General features: G+C 41.7%; 1 protein-coding gene across 1 annotated transcript in view; it reads right to left on the reverse strand.

Annotated features, from left to right (window-relative positions):
• The window catches only part of LOC134437808 (solute carrier family 12 member 9-like), a 21,794-nt gene extending 16,611 nt beyond the window's left edge, over positions 1 to 5,183 (reverse strand). Inside the window, exons 1-4 of the mRNA XM_063187352.1 lie at positions 4,806 to 5,183; positions 2,041 to 2,341; positions 1,200 to 1,334; positions 22 to 159 (exon numbers count right to left, since the gene is read on the reverse strand). Coding sequence (XP_063043422.1) covers positions 22 to 159; positions 1,200 to 1,334; positions 2,041 to 2,335 — 568 coding nt within the window. The 5' untranslated portion in view covers positions 2,336 to 2,341; positions 4,806 to 5,183. The remainder of the gene's footprint in view (positions 1 to 21; positions 160 to 1,199; positions 1,335 to 2,040; positions 2,342 to 4,805) is intronic.
• Positions 5,184 to 19,348: the final 14,165 nt, after the last annotated feature.

A 19,348-nucleotide genomic window follows, 5' to 3' on the forward strand; every position in this document is an offset into this window, starting at 1 on the left:
CGTGTGTGTATATCTATTCACCTGCTTCTTGTCCATATGAGTCCAGTATGGCCTCCACCAGTCCTAGTACATAGACTCCACAGCCACACACGTTAGCTAGGTAGAACATCAGGCCGATGCTGCCCCCAAACTCCGGACCCAAAGACCGACTGATCATGACTGCACCAGGAGTTGAAGAAATAGACGCCATTTTGTGTGCTTGCTCAAAGGCAAGTGTCAGTGTCAGACCAATGCTGCCCAAGAAAACGGAAAGCCTAATCTTGTCAACTCTACATGTCTAGGTTGGAGTCTGCCCTGGGTCATTTCCCAACCACTCTCTGTGTGTTCTCCACTGTCCTGACAAATAAAGGCAGCAAAGAAACAAGGAAAATGGACACCATTTTGTTTGTTTTCGTTTGGGACATTGTGTATGTATTGCCTTTGAGTGTACTTCACGACTGTCTAATAAGTTAATGCTCAAGGCTAGTGCCTCAGAACTCTGGGCCCACAAAACAGCTGCTCATAACCACAACATCAGTTTAAAGCGTGTTAAATTTGATTATATTCAAGTTGAATGAATATTAGTTCAAATCTTGGACTCACTCTTTTACAGGGAGAAAGATCCTATGGTATGATCTCTACAGTATTTAATTAAAACGTAAAAAAACGAAAAACAAATGCCGCCCCCAAACTCAAAGACGAAAGAATGGCTAAAATCATAACTGGCTCATTAGGTAGCCCTTTAATGCACACTGTACCTCATTCAGTATACAGTAATAGTTATTGAAAAGTTAATTACCATGGTACTACAGTACTATGACACAACACAGGGCCTTTAGTAATGCACTACGACTTGGTTATTGCCATTCTGGTAAGAGCAAATGTATAAGGTTGTATCTTAACGGGTTAAAACCCTTTCATGCAGAGCCTCTGTAATAACCTTACTGTCAACAAAAAGGGTGTTACATTAGCCTCTCAGAAATGTCATAACAAGGCTGTAACGATGTAGTTAAGCTTTTAGAGTGAATGGGACCGCCTGCGATCCTGTCTGCATGAAAGGGCTACAGGCATGGACATCATTCTGTATTTGTTGAAAGGTGAAGACTAGTGCATCAAAACTACTAACACATACCATAGATCAACATATTTACATACAAATCATGAACCAATGTGGTGGGGTAAATAACCTGCGTGGACCGATCGAGTGCCAGAAAGGATACAGTAAGCCCCGCCCGCTTGTATCGCCCCATTGGTGGAGATGGCACAGACGGACAAGATGGACATGGCGATGATCACATAGGCCACGCCCAGCATGATGAGGGAATGGAACAGCCCAGCGTGGCCAATCACGAACCCTGGAACACAGGATGACCTCATAGTCAGTACATCACAGGCAGACCAAAGCAAACGATCAGGTATAAAACAGAAGTCTAACAGCATCATGCACAATGCTGAACATGGACACACACACACACACATACAGTACACACACACACACACACACACACACACACACACACACACACACACACACACACACACACACACACACACACACTCTCTCAAACGCTCACCCGCACACACACACACACACACACACACACACACACACACACACACACACACACACACACACACACACACACACACACACACACACACACACACAGCTCTTCCTCTCTCTCTCACCCACCGGTGTGCAGGAACAGTATGATGCTGAACACGCATACACACACACACCTCTCTCTCTCTCTCTCTCTCTCTCTCTCTCTCTCTCTCTCTCTCTCCTCTCTCCCTCTCTCTCTCTCTCTCTCTCTCTCTCTCTCTCTCTCTCTCTCTCTCTCTCTCTTCACAGGTGCCTAGGAACAGTACGATGCTGAACATGGACAACACTATGGACACGATGACACAAACAAACACACACACACACACACACACACACACACACACACACACACACACACACACGGGAACACACGCAGATGATCTTAACAGTACACCCCCCCCTACACACACACACACACACACACCCACCCCCACACACACACAGCCTCTCCTCACCGGTGCGTAGGAAGAGTACGATGCTGAACATGGACAGCACGGTAGGCACGATGACCCCGAAGAAGGTGTTGAGGCTCCGCGCCGACGCAGAGGACGCCGACGGAGAGGGGGAGGTGGCCAGGTGGAACTCGTCGCCATGGCTACCGTCGATGTTGACGCTGTTGCCCACGGCGATGCCACCGCCGCCTCCGACATCTAAGGGCTCCTCCTGGCCGTCGCGCTGGCTCTGGGTGGTCAGGCTGGACAGCAGGCCGGACAGGCCACAGGTGAGGAGCGGAGAGTTCTCATGTGGCATGGCGGTCTGGAAGAGTAAAGAGTGCTCATATCAGTGTTAATACCAGTGTTAATATAACTATTGTGGGCAGCCATAGTGTAAAAAGGTTAGGACAGGGGTTCCCAACCTTTTCCAACTTGGGGCCCACTCGAAATTGTCAAAAATGTTCGGGGCCCACCTCTGACCCAATTAAGAATAAAACTCAAATAAATCAACAGCCAAACACACCAAAATATGAGTATTATTTTTGGGAAATTATTTCAGGGCCCACCAGTGGGACCCGGCCCATAGGTTGGGAACCACTGGGTTAGGGAGTTGAACTGTAGATCACAGGGTTACAGGTTCGTATCCTAACCTGCCCTTACCACTCCCTACACCTCCGCCCATGGCTGAATTGCCCTTGAGCAAGCTCCAGGGACTGTAACCAATAGCCTGTAATATCTGAAAGCCGCTTTGGATAAAAACATCAAGCAATATCAATTTTAATACCAGTGTTAATACAACTCTTAAAGAGTTGAAAGTCAGTATGGCGGTGGGTGGGTGGTCAGACTGGACAGCAGGCCGGACAGGCCACAGGTGAGGAGCGGAGAGTTCTCATAAGGCATGGCGGTGTGGAATAGTAAAAAGTCTATCATAAAGTGTTAATATGTACTGCATATAACTCTTGTGGGCAGCCATGGTGTAAAGGCTAGGGAGTTGAACTGTAGATCACAGGGTTACAGGTTCGTATCCTAACCTGACCTTACCACTCCCTACACCTCCATCCACGGCTGAAGTGCAATTGAGCAAAGTACCCAACCCCACATTGCTTCAGGGACTGTAACCAATAGCCCGTAATATCTGTAAATCGCTTTGGATTAGAAAAAAAGCGTCAGGTAAGTGTAATGTCATAATGAATAATAATAATGAACTCTTAAAGAGTTGAAAGTGGAGGCGCAGGTGGCTCTAAGTCAGGGGTGGAGAACCTATGTCTCGAGGGCCGTTTGTGCCCCTGATATAATTTTAATGCTATGCAACTTCACATGAATTATATATTTATATCATTGATATATTTTGATATATTTCGTAATGGAATCTTAGAAAATACATTTGCAATACAATTAAGTTACATTCAGGGGACCTAGACAAGGTGGGGTCTGTTTTAAAGGTGGCTGTCTTCAATATAGGCCTAAAGTGCAGGGGGAAATCCTGGTTTGTGTTCATAGTATGGCCCTCGGAGGACTTTTACGGCCCTCGGATGAATTTGAAGTGGCCCTTCGAATGAAAAAAGTTCCCCACCCCTGCTCTATGTGGTTAGACTAGACAGCAGGTATAACTGAGGTGATCCGCGCCAGTTTGCCACTCAGAGTTCAAACCCGCCACCTACCAGTCAATGCTCCAGTTCGAGCATGGGAGGCACAGCACGCTACCGCTGAGCTAAAGATACAGACCGATATTGAATGAGGTTTACTAATGTTCTACTGCCGATATTGAATGAGGTTTACTAATGTTCTACTGCCGAATTCTGCTAGTTGGCATCCATTACAAGCCGGAGAGACCACATGTCAGGAGCAGGGAGTTCTCATATGGCACGGCTGTCTGTAACAGAAATAATACCAGTGTGTTAATGTAACTCTTAAAGAGTTGAAAGTGTTGGTGGCAGTGTTGTCAGATTGGGTGGTTATGGTGACCATCTGGGGGTAAAATGGCAGAGGCAGAGTCAAACAGTTAAATATCTAATGCACATCAACCACAGCCCGCTCAACATTAAGCTACTATAGCCCCTTGGTCATCGTGACGCCCTTGACCTAAAACTGCACTGCCAAAAATGCAAACACTGCATTCTGAACAGCCGGGCACAGATGGACGGATGAAACCTGCATCAACATGAATACACTTTTTTTTTATCCTGCCTGCTTGCCACCGTGCCAAAATACAGTGTAGATCCACACAAATAGAAATACAGAGAGTGAGTGCCAAAATCCACGGACAGTCCTGTTGTTCCCGATCAACGGTCACCGATCAATAAGCTGTACTGTCGACTTGTTGGGGAGTCCATGTGACTGCACATAACCTATTCAACCCGGAAGGATGCTGAGAGGCTTAGCGTTAGCGAGGACGGGTGCCTAGTTACAACATCCAGACACGCACACAAAGGATGCTGGCCTAGCGGCATGCATGACGCGGAAATAAAAGGTCGTTGCTAGTGCTATATTAGTGTAGCCAAGTATATGCTCCAGGCAATGCAATGCTGCGATGAGCTAAAGTGAATATTGCTGACTGTATCACAATAACGTGCGTCACGGTCGCCGGACAGAATGAATTTCAATTTGTTTTTATTCACACTGAGAAGAAGTTCAATTGGGGCGGCTTGAGGCAGGCTGTGACGCCTAACAGCTTTAAGGTTTCTATCACAGAATTGTAATTACTTGGTTATGACACACTTTGCGCGTTTAACGAGCTACAAGGTGCCTCGGTTCTGCGGAGCACACATGTGGAATCTGTCGCCTACCTGACACCTTCTTGGTGCGTCGGGGCGTCTTGACTTTCTTTAAAAGAAATTTCCCGGCAACGTAGTTCTTTCCCCCCCCTCTTGTTTGGGTCGATTTGTAGAATAATCTACGTGGGACTTGACGGACGAACCATTCAGAAGGACCACAGGCACGAGGAGGAATATAGCTGGTAGATGACAACACTTGTCGGGAAAGGAATCACGCGCGCAGCATCACTGAACATGTAAACAGTGGCCCAGCTGTTTCCGTCTTTGTGAAATGCCAGTGGCCTAGGTTGGAGGGGCTATCCGTGACGCGCCCCTTGATGAGGATGATACCAGACCGAATCCGAAATTGTTAACCGCGTAGCTCCATCGATTCGGCGAGCCCGTTGACGTGGTAAATAGACACAGCCTACCCTCGTGTGCCCAGTTGTCAGCTGGGTCTTCGCGTCAGCTTGTGTCATGAGACGGATTGTGCGCGTGACAGTGAAGCGAGCACGGCACGGGAGCAGGAAAGGGTAGGGGAGCACCGGTCACCACTTACAAATACATCACAGTAATAATACCTCAGTGAGTGAATAGTGGCCTATTTTTTTAAAGATTGTAAAAGGATGATATACATAAAATAGCTTTTGAATATTAAAAGCAATTATATGAGTTCCTTGTGGTATTTGAAACATAATCATGATGATGGAAAGGTACTAGAATTTTGTCATTCTGCTCCTACAAATGCAGATGAATTGAAGCAACTTGTATACAATACACACAGCAGCCAGTAGATGGCGGCAGTCAATTTCACAAAACACTACAAGCCTTCCTCAAAAATGTCTGGCCTGTCGACATCAATACAAAAACCCTTGGTCATCTTTGTTGAACTGTGAAAGACCAGGCAAGCCTAAAAGTGTGCCCCTGTCCCATCCTATAACTTCTGTGGCTGGTTTATGGAATCTGTTCGGTTAAGGCTGGACTGATCATCTGGCATACAAGGCGTATTTCTGTTGGGTCCACAGACCTCAGGAGTAGAGGATGACATTTTTCAGGAATTCCCGTGGTTCCCGCGAGTCCTGCGGGATTCCCGCGGGATGGGAGTCAAAATTTTAAAGATGAACAGGAGCGGGCAGGAGCGGGAGTAAAGATGAATGGGAGCGGGCAGGAGCGGGAATAAAAATGAATGAGAGCGGGAATGCTTGCTTATTTTTTCATTAAAAAAGCCTATGAAATGGGAGTGGGATTGATTTTGAGTGGGAGTGGGCAGGATTGGGAGACATTCTTTTCAGGACGGGACGGGATGGGATTTGTTTCTTCTACTCCACTCCGGGACGGGACGGGATGGGATTTTTTTTCTAGGACCGGGATGGGACGGGAGTGAAAATCCACTCCCGTGTCATGCTCTACTCAGGAGCTTTTGGGTTTTGTTGTTTTCGTTAGTTAATTCGTTAATTGCAGCCCACAATTTAGATGGGGACACTCATAGGTGCATCTTTAGTGCATAGACAATGTACTGTCAGTAGTTTTGAGGGGGTCTATGTAAGGGGCTGGTCTAGGACACGTGGGCCATTTTTGTCCCGGGCCAGATTTGGACAGTGGTAGGCCTATGGCAATCGTAGTCTGTCAGTCTGTCAGTCTGTGTGTCTATCTTCCAGGCGGAGGAAAGGGTGTCCTCGTCCCCCATTGTGAAGAGACTTTATTCTGAATCCTCTGTAATACCTGCAGTACTGTGGAAACCAAGCCTGCCATGATGTGGTTTCTTCAAGGCACACTATGTAAAATTTTCATGTTAGGCCTATTGTAGCCTATGTAATCGACTACATTAGCAAGCCTGAAGCTGAGAAGAATGATCATGAGAGGTGTGAATAATCTCAAACCGCTGAATTGCTTTCTTTATGAAAACTGAAATGAAATGTTGTTTAATTTTTTTAATTTTTTAAAAAATTGTGTCAACAAGAACATGACAAAAAAACGCCATACTATTACACTGGAGGCGTGGGCAGGATCCTGACCCAAGGTCACCTCCCAATCCCAATCCTTCCCCATCTCTCTCTCTCCCTACTAATTTCCTGCCTCTCTCTCACTGTCCTCTGAATAATGACGACATAAAAGCCAAAAACAAAAACAAAAACAAATAAAACTGTTAACCTTAGGTAACTGACAGTTGCCAACTCATGACATCAAGCACAATATGAAATGTAAAAATGTAAAAGTGTGTAAAAATGTAATAATGTGATGTAATGTAAAAAAATAACAACAATTATAAACTAAAACAAAAATGAACCTTGAAAAGACTTCATGCGAAAGTTCCCCATCTGTATGGCCACGAAATGTGTTACCTTCCACAGCTTACCTTCAGTTACACAACAAAGCAAAAAGGCATAAATAAATCAAAATCTTTCATAAATAAATGTGATAAAATCACATACAATATTTGTTGATATTGAATAAGACATTATGAAACACAGTAGTAGGCTACATGAAAACTGTAAGAACAAATATAGGCCTATATATAGATATATGGAAATTAGAATGTCAGACATTTGAAAAGACTTCTATTACACCAAGACAAGACTTTGAATAACAAATACCTGACAGTAGACAACTACATGAGTACAAAATAGCAAAATATTTTATACTATAACCAAAGAGGCAAAAAATAACTAAAACTCTTAGATTCTATATTATAGAATATATTTTTTATAAAACATGTATTTTAGAATTAAGATGTAAAAAAACATGCAAATGACAATGAATGATATACAGGAAATTGAAAAGACATTTGAAATGTGCATTTTTATATCAAATGCTTAATTTTGGCAGAATCAGTGTACATGGCTGCACTTCTCTAACATGTTGGCACTGTTGGCACACATACACCTTTATCAATGACTTCACATGACATGAAACACGACTTGAAAACGAAATGTCATCACATCCACATAATTTACGACGGGGCCCAGGCCGGTGTGATAGTACAGTAGATGAAGTGGTATAAATAAGTGGTATAAAGTTCATCCGTATGTGATATCTCCCATGCATATTTAGAGGACAACAGAATATGTGCAGGCACATTTGAAATACCCTATGATTAGAGTGGTTATGAAGTTTGCCTGGCTTTGAGTATTACTGGTAGGGGCATGCATCCACAATTTTGTTCCATGTTTGAGTGTTATTGAGTTCGGCCTGTGACTTAGTAGCCAGGCTCTCGACAGATAAATGGGCTCAGTCTTGCTCGAGTAGCTCCCAAAGCTGAGCGGAAACAAGGATCTGGCTGGCGAGGGCCAGGTTAGAGGCTTAGTCCCAGATTTTGAATTTGGCCGATGACTGTGATTTTGAGTTTGACTCCCCTGTCTTAACCAGTAGTGGGCAAGATGGATTCATTAGTTATAATCCAGTGCCACACGTTCCAAATGACATTGTTTTACCTGTCCCGATTCAACCAGGTGAACATTCAACAGCCAACCACCTGCTGAATTGGACAGGTAAAACCAGTCATTTGGAACATGTGGCACTGGATTATAAACAAAGAATCAATTTTGCCCACAACTGGTCTAACAGATTAAACTTCTGTGGTAGCCTCATTGGGTTTTTCTGTGGTAGCCCCATTGGGCTCAGCTGTATTTCCTCTTTGCCTCTTGCAAAGCCAGCAGAAAACAGTGTTGCAGAGGTCAGTACCATCAGGCCTTATCAAGACGTAAAGGATGAGATCAAAGAGGGGATTCAATGTGGTAAGGATACGCACTGAAGTGGTTACACGAATTAAGCCTATATTATCGAAATTAAAATTGGAAGAGACAAGCAGAAGGAAGTTCAGATTGAGACGTAGGAAACATATGGTATACGTGACAAGTATTACAGCCAGGATTGCCAAAATGCGCCGCTGGTCATTGCGAGGTAAAAATGAACGAGAAAGAGCCCTCCACGTTCCCACAGAAACAAACATAATCAAAATGTAAGGGACAATCAAAAAACATGACAAAAAGTAAAATACGCCTACGTGTGCAGCAACAAAGTAGTGTATGATAGCGAGAATAGTAGAGAATATATAAATAGCTACAGACACACAGACTTTTGTCCGAACCTCTCGGACTGTCCTGTACCAGATAGCATGAGCAATTACAATGTACCTCTCTACAGACACACACATCATGAAGCAAACATTTACAAGTGCAGCGAATGTGAACACATCATAAGCGTAATTTCCACGGTAGGGCCTACATAAGGAAGTCTAGTTTCGTATCCATTGTCGCTCCAACTGTAGTCTATGTGCAGAGATTTGAATCAGGTCACACATTAGGATATTTATGACATACACAGGAGCAACGCCATGAGATTTAATCATAGAGCATAGCTTATACAAAGCAAAGCATATTGCAGGAAGTACAACTAAGGCAATTGCCCAGAGATATAGGCTACTAGGAACATTGCATAATCTAATGGGATTTTATGGAACTCATGATCATGATCTTGATATTCATGATATTGGCCATGATCATGATCATGATATTGACTGTTGTAACCGCAGTCTGTAGGGCTCGTAAGACTAGCTATGTATATCCTGGATAGAACCGTTGAATGTGTCCAGGTAAGGCCAGAATTTCCCGTTGTAATGCCCCTCCATTTTAGACGAATTTTGTGACTCCATCTGCAGAAAGATTCAGTGACAAAGGACATGAGATCCCAGTTTGCAGTTCTCTTTAATTGAATATTACTTTCTTATGAACACACACGCACGCACACACACACACACACACACACACACACACACACACACACACACACACACACACACACACACACACACACACACACACACACACACACACACACACACACACACACACACACACACACAGATGAACTCAAGAGAGATGAACAGACTAAGGATATGGATCACTGGAACACTTGTGTGGTCTGATGAGACCAAGATAAACAAATTTGCTTAGGATGGTGTCAGTGTGGTTGTAAACAAGTACATTTGACCAAAAAGTGTACCATCGGTCAAGTCAAGCATGCATGTCAACATCTATTTTATCCAGGTGCAGACTGAAAATGTAAAAGTTCAATGTAAGGCAAGGATAACGTTTCGGGCCAACACAACCCCTTCTCAGATATGCCTACTCTCTAGGATTTTAACCTGGGCTGTTCTCACTTTTGTTACATGTTGTCAAACGTTAAAGGACCAGTTCAGTCAATTTCAATATGCTGTTGTATTGCTCACGCTACCCTTGACTTGTCAATACCCGGTGATGCCAAATTTTTCGGCTCACCCCTTTCCGAGATATGAGCTATTCTAATGGGGGCAGCGTTTGTTTACATTTTTAAAAAATTAACATAGGCCTACTCTAAATATTTTCCCAAAAGGTACCGCTGTTTGCTAGTTGTTTGCTGATGTTGTATAACCTTTTGGATGTTTTTGAGAATAAATAAAAATGTTTTTTGAAATGTAAACAAAGTGCCACCCCCATTACAATGACCAGGATCTCGGAAAAGGCTGAAGAAGAAGAAAAACAAATCTCGGGTACTGACAAGTCCAGGGTAGTGTGAGCATTACAACTGCATGTTGAAATTGACTGAACTGGTCCTTTAATAGCTGATTTTGAATTTAAGCTGTTGTATATGTTGTTAACAGGCCACAATCATTATGTCAAAGTGAAATTTCTTTAATGTTGTCCTATGAAAAGGTGCACTTAAAAATCTGCAAAAATGTGAGGGGTGTACTAATAGTCAGGGTCATTTTTCCAAAAAGTTGACACCTGAAGGCAAATCATGTTAATTTTCGGCATACAACTGATTTAGGGGTATTCAAGGGTGCTGAATCCAAATCTGCCGTATGCCGGACGCAAAAATGTACCGAAATGCCTCAAAACGGACAAAATCCAATATGGCCGCCGCCACCGTGTTAAAGTCCTGCAATCTCTTTTCTTTTGGACTAAATAAGGTATGAATTTGAAAATAGCACTTGTTTTTTATATTTTCAGACATGGGGAAAGCCATTATGTCATCAGATTTAAGCTCAGATTGGAAGAAAATGCTTATGTCATTGGCTGGCAGCCATTTTAAAAGCAGAGAGCCTCATATTGTCAGCGATTTTTAACATTTTTACTAATCTTTCAAGATTCACAGAAAAAAATGCTCTTTGTCTCTGTGAACACAAATACTACAGAAAACTACACTGAACTGTCTACTTTCACTTGAAAAAAGAAGTTTGTGTCTACCTTTTTCCATTCTTTAGTTATGGGCAGTAGAACATGGGATGACACCACAAAAAAACACTGATTTTTGACCCCAAAATACTGCACCTCTCACTGCCCATATTTTTGCTTTAAGGACATATTGTCTTTGATAGTGTTCATGCAACATTTTCAGGGGGTTTGAAGGGTGCTTAATGCCAATATGATGTATAAATAAATGTATATTCCCATAGTACATCAAAATGAAGGAATCCAATATGGCCGACGGCCCCAGTCTACATTATGTAGCATTAGGTTTTCATACAGGGAGAATTAATTTCCATACTCAGATTTAAGATAGATATCAAAGGAAATTATTTCAGTGTAGTCTGAATTCATGATTGCAACAGGAACATAGGGTGACACAAAAAAAAACAATATTTTTGACCCCAAAATACTGCACTTGTCTCAACCCACATTTTTGCTTTAAGGACAAAGTGTCTTTGATAGTGTTCATGTTTGATATGCAGCATTTTCAGGGGTTTTGAAGGGTGCTTAATTCAATTATTGTGTATTAGGCTCAAACCTCTTTAATAGGCCTACCTCAAAATGAATTAATCGAATATGGACGCCATCACCAGACAAGGTGGACTCTTAATTACATTGTAGCTCTAGGTTGTCATACATGGAGAATTCATCTCCATACTCAGATTAAAGATTAGAATCAAAGGACATGATTTCATAGGTTGAATTCATGTTTACAAGTGACAGTTGACTTTCATGTCAATAAGCTGTTCTTTTGAATGAAAATGTTTTCTCTACTTCCACTTTTATTTTAATGCTTATTATAACATGATGCAATATGTCCACCTCAATCCACCTCTTCCATTATGAGACAAATTTACACACATACGTCTGAATGTGCCTAAATATAATATGCACATCTACATTTTGTGCATTAGGAATTCATTGTTTGCCGATTTTATTGCGGTGCTTACATTATATCTTTGAATGGTGGAAAGGTGAAACGTGGATCAAAACAGTTTATGTTATTGTGAGGAATTTACTTGATATATGTTAACTCATTCCCAACCATTAGGCCTATCAACCTCCTCCTCTCCAGTGATTTGGCAGGACACACAATATCATGCACTGCATGGCACTTTTGCTGCAAATGCAACAAAAGCAAAGTATGACGTTTTGCAATGATCAGTCCTATCTAATTCAGATGTCACATGGTTACATAAAATGCCCCACATTATCAAATCTCTATATTGAGTCAGGCCCACATACCCCTTCCTATCCTCCTGCCAGTCACCGAAGTGGGATGGGTGGTATTGAACAGGGCTTTAGTCCCACTGGTCCTGTATCTGCCACTTATACATGGGTTCTCATTGTTTATCAACACAATGTTATGAAGAGGGGCAAGACACTGGCAGCCAACCACGTGAGCTAATTTTTTTTGACAGACAGCGGTTTCCAACAATCAGAGGCTGAGTTGTGCGCGGCTATGGTTCGCAGTCAGGTTATAAACAAAATTTAGAACCCATGTATTCTCAAGGCACACAAAGACATCACAACTTGTGCTTGCCTCATCCAACACTGCATCTGCAAGAAGTGGCATGGAGTACATGGAGTCAAGCAGTTGCTGCAATTCAGCAACTCCAGGAGGGGTGATTAGGAATAGGTTAACTTAGTATACCAAGTAAACAATTTTGGTTAGAGTAGAGGAGGGTGACTGTATGTGCATATATATTTGGTATATATATAAACTGGTTTCAGAAGTAGTGTGGAGTCAAGTCTCTTGGCGGAAATACGTAGGATGGTGCGCAAGGCGCACAGCACATGAACACAATATTCAAAAAAGGACATTCCAAGTCAGCAAGGACATTCTGATTTTTGATACCTCCTCCTCGTATAACTTAACCCATTGTGTCCTGGAAACACATATAGGTTTTTCAGGATCTTGAGATTTTAGCTGTTTTATTAACTATGTGGGTATGTTAGAGCTGAATGAACATGAGGGTATTGGCTTTAAATGTAACTCATTTCATGTTTGTATGTGCTTCAGAGGCTGAGACATTGCGGATTTAATAGGAAGAGGGCACCCTTTCCCAAAAAGGGTTTTAGGACAAAATGGGTTAATCAGCAGTCCATTTTTGAATATTGTGTTCATGTGCTGTGGGAAAGACAGGGAAGTGCCCATTTCTGTGCCTAGGCACCTTAAAACTACCACTTGCTCTTCTGCCTGCCATTGGCTCTCTCTCTCCAGCTGAGCACCGTTATTGATACACTGCAGATGTACATTCCAGTATATTTTAACTAGGCCAATTTAAAGTCTATACTTGCACAATTCTACCAACAGAAGATAACAGAAAGACTCTCTTTTCCTCCTGCTCCCCTGTTCAGCAGGGCTGGATCCCCACATGGCTGCATGCTGAGCCCCCATCTAAAGTCTATCCGTCCATGACTGCAGCATGTTCAGCAAAAGGGACTGAAGGTGGCAGCCTGGTGTACAGAGACCGAGACAAATTTCTCTAGCTCTGAATGAAAAGAAAACCAAAGAGAACATTGCTGTCTTCAGGAGGCACACCTATAGCGAGAATAGACCTAGCCCTCTCTGAACTTCCCACTGTCACATAGCTAAAACATTATCTTGGACATTATCCTGGGTCTTCTTGGGTCTCTACAGATGTATCATTGGCACTACAGATGTATCATCAAAGTATGGACCAAAGACTAAAACCACATTTCACACACATGGACTGTCTGACTGTTCATTACAATCTCTTTTTCCCCTGATCTCCTTCCATAATTCAATGAAATAATTGATACAGTGCAATGTGTTGAGCTGAATTCTTGCCGTACTACAGAACAAAGGCCAGCCTTGTAATTTAATGGTTATAATTGTGTGGCCATCTCAGCTGAAATATGTACATTAAGCAAGACAATCTCTGCAATAACTCACACACACACACACACACACACACACACACACACACACACACACACACACACACACACACACACACACACACACACACACACACACACACACACACACACACACACTTATCTGTACACTCTATTCTATTCTACTCTATTCTATTCTATTCTACATATTATTCACATCAGTCTGCCTCTTGATCCCCTTTATAGGCCTAGATATACAGTGATCTGAGCACAGCAATTAAACCGGCAAACATGAAGTAATTCCCATTGTACAAAGGATAATATTAGAAAATATTCGATTTCAGACTCTTGTGTGCATTTATTTTTTATTGGTGAAGAGGTGTGGAAACATTGTGTGGTGGTTTGAGGTGGGAACATTTTTCATGGTATAATGCATTAAAAGTGTAATTGAAATAGGGAGATATTTAAATACAAATGGTCAATTTATGGAAAAGGTAATCTCCTGTTGCAAACATGAATTCAGTCTACACTGAAATAATTTCCTTTGATATCTATCTTAAATCTGAGTATGGAAATTAATTCTCCTTGTATGAAAGCCTAATGCTACATAATGTACTTAAGAGTTTACCTTGTGTAATCAAAGAAATGTACACTGTAGACTGGTGACGGCGGCCATATTGGATTCCTTCATTTTGATGTACTATGGGAATTAAAGGCATTGAGCACCCTTCAAACCCCCTGAAAATGTTGTATATCAAACATGAACACTATCAAAGACAATATGTCCTTAAAGCAAAAATATGGGCAGTGAGAAGTGCAGTATTTTGGGGTCAAAAATCTGTGTTTTTTTGTGGTGTCATCCCATGTTCTACTGCCCATAACTAAAGAATGGAAAAAGGTAGACACAACCTTCTTTTTTCAGGTGAAAGTAGACAGTTCAGTGCAGTTTTCTGTAGTATTTGTGTTCACAGAGACAAAGAGCATTTTTTTCTGTGGATCTTGAAAGATTAGTAAAAATGTTAGAAATCGTTGACAATATGAGGCTCTCTGCTTTTAAAATGGCTGCCAGCCAATGACATAAGCATTTTCCTCCAATCTGAGCTTAAATCTGATGACATAATGGCTTTCCCCATGTCTGAAAACATAAAAGTAAGTGCTATTTTCAAATTCATACCTTATTTAGTCCAAAAGAAAAGTGATTGCAGGATTTTAACACGGTGGCGACGGCCATATTGGATTTTGCCCGTTTTGAGGCATTTCGGTACATTTTTGCGTTCGGCATACGGCAGATTTGGATTCAGCACCCTTGAATACCCCTAAATCAGTTGTATGCCGAAAATTAACATGATTTGCCTTCAGGACCTTAAATAAGCACCTTTTCAGAAATCCTGCCTAGACTATAACTTATGTGACATACTGTAACAAATCAAAATTCTTGAAAGTTTGGCAAAAACTTGTACCAGCTACAAAAGTGCTAATTCTGTTGAAAATCCATTACATTTTCATGAAAAAAGTAAATCCAGGTAATGATCAAAGGAAAGGTCGGGGTTTATAAAGGTGGTAAAGTGTCTTATTTTTCATGTTAAGCATTGTCTTGCTTTAAGACAAGTTAAAAGAGGGAGTATGTCGCTAAGGTAGTGAAAGTCAATGGATCCGTGTAGCATGTAGCAAGTAGGCGAGCAAGCGAGAAGCTAGTACATAGCAGCGATGTCTGTGTACGGCCAGGGAGGGTTTATAGACAGGCTATGGTAGGTAGACAGGCTATGGTAGGCCTACGGCCAGGGCCGTACACACACATCGCTGCTATTTACTAGCTTCTAGCTTGCTCGCCTACTCGCCACTCTATCATGGAACGTTCGCTGAAAGCTCCCACGGCTTTAACTGCAAATGAACAGGCGAGAAGTACCGAACTCTGCCTTCCAATTGGTTACTCGCTTACTCGCCTCGCTCGAAGATAAAATATTTTCAACTCGGGATCCGCCCACATCGCATCGCTTTTACAGTACTCGCCTACTCGCTGGAACACATTGACATTCAATTGAGTTCATTCGCTGAGCGAATAACTAGCAGCGACGTGTGTGTACGGCCCTGCTACTCCAATGCAATTCGCTACCTGCTGCCACCTAGTCATAGCCTACGGTAGGCCTATATATGATTAGGACATACAACAGCAGTCAACAGCAGGCACTAATGATAGGCATTTGCTGATAATAATGAATTCGTTAAAAAAAAAAAACACACACACACACACACACACACACACACACACACACACACACACACACACACACACACACACACACACACAAAAACAAGAATTTCCCACGGCATACCTGGCGATCTAGTGTGCCGCGGCACAGTGGTTGGGAAACACTGCCCTAAGCCATCTGGGCTGAGCAATGCATCACTTTAGAACAGGGACCCTTATTCCACATTTTAGTTGGAAGAATATGGTTCGCTTATTTCTTACCCCTAAACAAAAAAGTTATAACACTTATAATACAGCCTGTTGGAGGCAGTGCCCTACTACTGAGGCAAACCACTATCATATTTTCTGGCCCTGCCCATCTCTCGCTGAATATTGGAAGAAGGTACACCAGATCATACAGGACTCTTTGATAATTACTATTCCTTTCAGATTTGACATCCTTTATCTGTGTAATTTCCCACATGACTTAGAACTCCACCCCAGTGATGCGAGGCTGATACCAATCCTTCTAGCTGCATGTAAAAAGGCAATTACCCGTAAATGGCTAAAGCCCCAACCATCTTCAGTGGATGATTGGATAGATATAGTATATGATGTGTACAAGATGGAGAGACTGACATATTCACTCAGAATGCGTCAAAATTTGGAACAGATTTGTTTTGTTCATAGGATCCCAACGTCCTGACTTCATTTGAAGTATCCTTCTCTTTTTTCCCTTCTGTCTTTTTTTGTATCTAATAGAGCTATTCCTCCCAGTTCTGTAGATAGTTTTGTTGATGGTACCAGAAAGCCTTCAATAGACAGTAGGTAAAAAAAAACTGTACTAGAGAAGAAACTGAATGGATTGACATCCTTGCATAACTTTTAAGGAAGCTCATTTTGTCTTCTCTTCATTTTATCATTTCTTGTAAACTCATGTAAAGTGATGAACAACATCAATGTTGAATGTCCTTTTTTATATATATATTTGTCGCTTATTGTACCTCATGTGAAGGCACCTTTTAAAGTCATCCCTTCACTGTAATGTTGTAAACCCACTGGTTACTAATAAAAATAGAAAAGGGTGTACCCAGTGTGTGCTTGAATCTATATTGTGGCCCTGATTGTAATCTAAATCATTTGAAATAAACCATGGGCACTTATTTTCAATATTCATAATTACACTCCGTTTTGGTCTTATACTGGATTATCCTGCTTCAGGGCCATCCTCGCACCGATCAGTATTGGATTTTACAAGAACAAATAATGACATAATCAATATTAATGATAGTGATTTATTTTCCCTTCTTCAAAGTGTGTCAATGTTTCAGTGTAAATTTATCCAAGGTGTCCCAATTTTTTTTACACATTTTAAATCATATAAAGGTCTTTTATTTTGTCCCCACCTGTTCTAAAACTGACACCATGCACTGCTGTGACATTGCACCATTGCAAATCACAGACGGTTGTCTATTTTGTGTGTGATTGTCTATGTTTATTCATTCACTTTCAATGGCTGCATGCAGCTTCAGTGACTGTTGTAGGTCTAGTGTAGACTTTAGACATCAGTTTCAGAACAAGCAAGAACAAAACAACACATTTAAATGTAATATAATATAAATGTAATATAATATGCAAATATGTAAATTCTATTACACTTTGGAAATTACAAGTATTATGATACCCACTGATTGTACAATGATTTAAACTGTATACCGAGGAAAATGAGGAATGGACCGTTTTTACAGTAGCCTATGTTCATAAGAAATGTAGCCTATTGTACACATGAAAGTAGGCCCTAAATAAGTTTCATATATAGTTCCCTTATGGGCTAATCTACATATTGTTCAGCTTGGAGTAGGCATTATAATACTTAGAGACTGTGAGGGTGTTGGCCCAAATGTTCAACTCAGTTTTTCATGTTGCATCGTGCATTGTAATAATTGTAATAATAAAACACAATTTATGCAAGGTTCATCCTCCTTTTCCAAAAAAAAAAAATCTGCATATTTACACAGTAAATATGTAAGCTCAAATACACTCTAAAAGAGGTTAAATCGAGTGTTGAATTAACACTGCAATTGTGTGTGTGTGTGTGTGTGTGTGTGTGTGTGTGTGTGTGTGTGTGTGTGTGTGTGTGTGTGTGTGTGTGTGTGTGTGCGGGTGCCTTTTTTGAGTCAGGATGGTGGGTGCAGACAGACATGAAATGAGTGGGGAGAGAGAGACGGGGGAGGATGAGCAAAGGACCCGGGTCGGAAACAAATCTAGTAGTCCAGTGCCCAGCCGTTTGAGCCACGGCTGGGCCAACACTGAATGTTTCAGTACCTGCACCAGGGCTTGACACTGGCACCTGCCAACCGGCCAAATGCTGGTGAAACTTGGCTGTGGCTGGTAACACTTTCAGTGTCAATAGCCAATTTGGCAGGTAGCTTATCCTATGGTATGACATACCAGAATAGCCTATATCCTGCACTTTGCCCCGTGTGTATGAATTGTTTGACTTAAAGGTCAAGAAAAAGCTCAGTTACTCAGTTTCTATTTGTTTGTTGTATTTCCATGTGGAACACCATGCACTCATCTTCTTGCTTTAAGCACCTCATCTTCTGAGGTTAGATGTGCAGCGGCATGATACAAAAAAAAAAATCTAATTTGTGGCTAGTACAATAGCTGGATGGCTAGTGACTCGGGAAAACCACTAGCCACAGTGGCCAGCAAGCGAAAAAGTTAATGTCAAGCCCTGACCTGCACAAACCTCAGTGTGACTACCACATTTGTTATTTTACTCAGTGCAACCAGGTTACTCTGCAGCATGAATACATTATGTGCATCTCACTTCTGTTTCACATTTGCAATTTTATTTAGTTAGTTATATTTACTGTATACAAGGCAGAAACCCTATACTTTCAAGAAGGGACAGACTACATCCACATTTCGGCTATTTTTCTTTTTAAATAAATAAATAAATAGTATATAAAACATATACTTATTAAATATATTTTTCAAAACTTAATATGACAATATTTCTTGAGACAGAGCATAACACGCAACATAAATAAATATCTTGGGTTTTTCTTTGTAGCCTGTGGCGCACGCAACATATACGGCACATATTGGAGGCAGGCATAAAGGAACCGGCTCCCCACCTGGCCTCCATGTTGGCTCTAGGCGATGGATGGAAAAAAATGAAATCAGGGCTCAGGTTGAAGCTGCATGTGTGTCCATTGTGGCTCAGGGGACGAGGAAGATTGCGCACGTCCCTGGTCAAGGTGCAGGAAGGACAAAGGCTGATTCGAGTT

Source organism: Engraulis encrasicolus, chromosome 21, assembly GCF_034702125.1.
Source record: "Engraulis encrasicolus isolate BLACKSEA-1 chromosome 21, IST_EnEncr_1.0, whole genome shotgun sequence".
In the NCBI taxonomy this organism is placed as follows: Eukaryota; Metazoa; Chordata; class Actinopteri; order Clupeiformes; family Engraulidae; genus Engraulis; species Engraulis encrasicolus.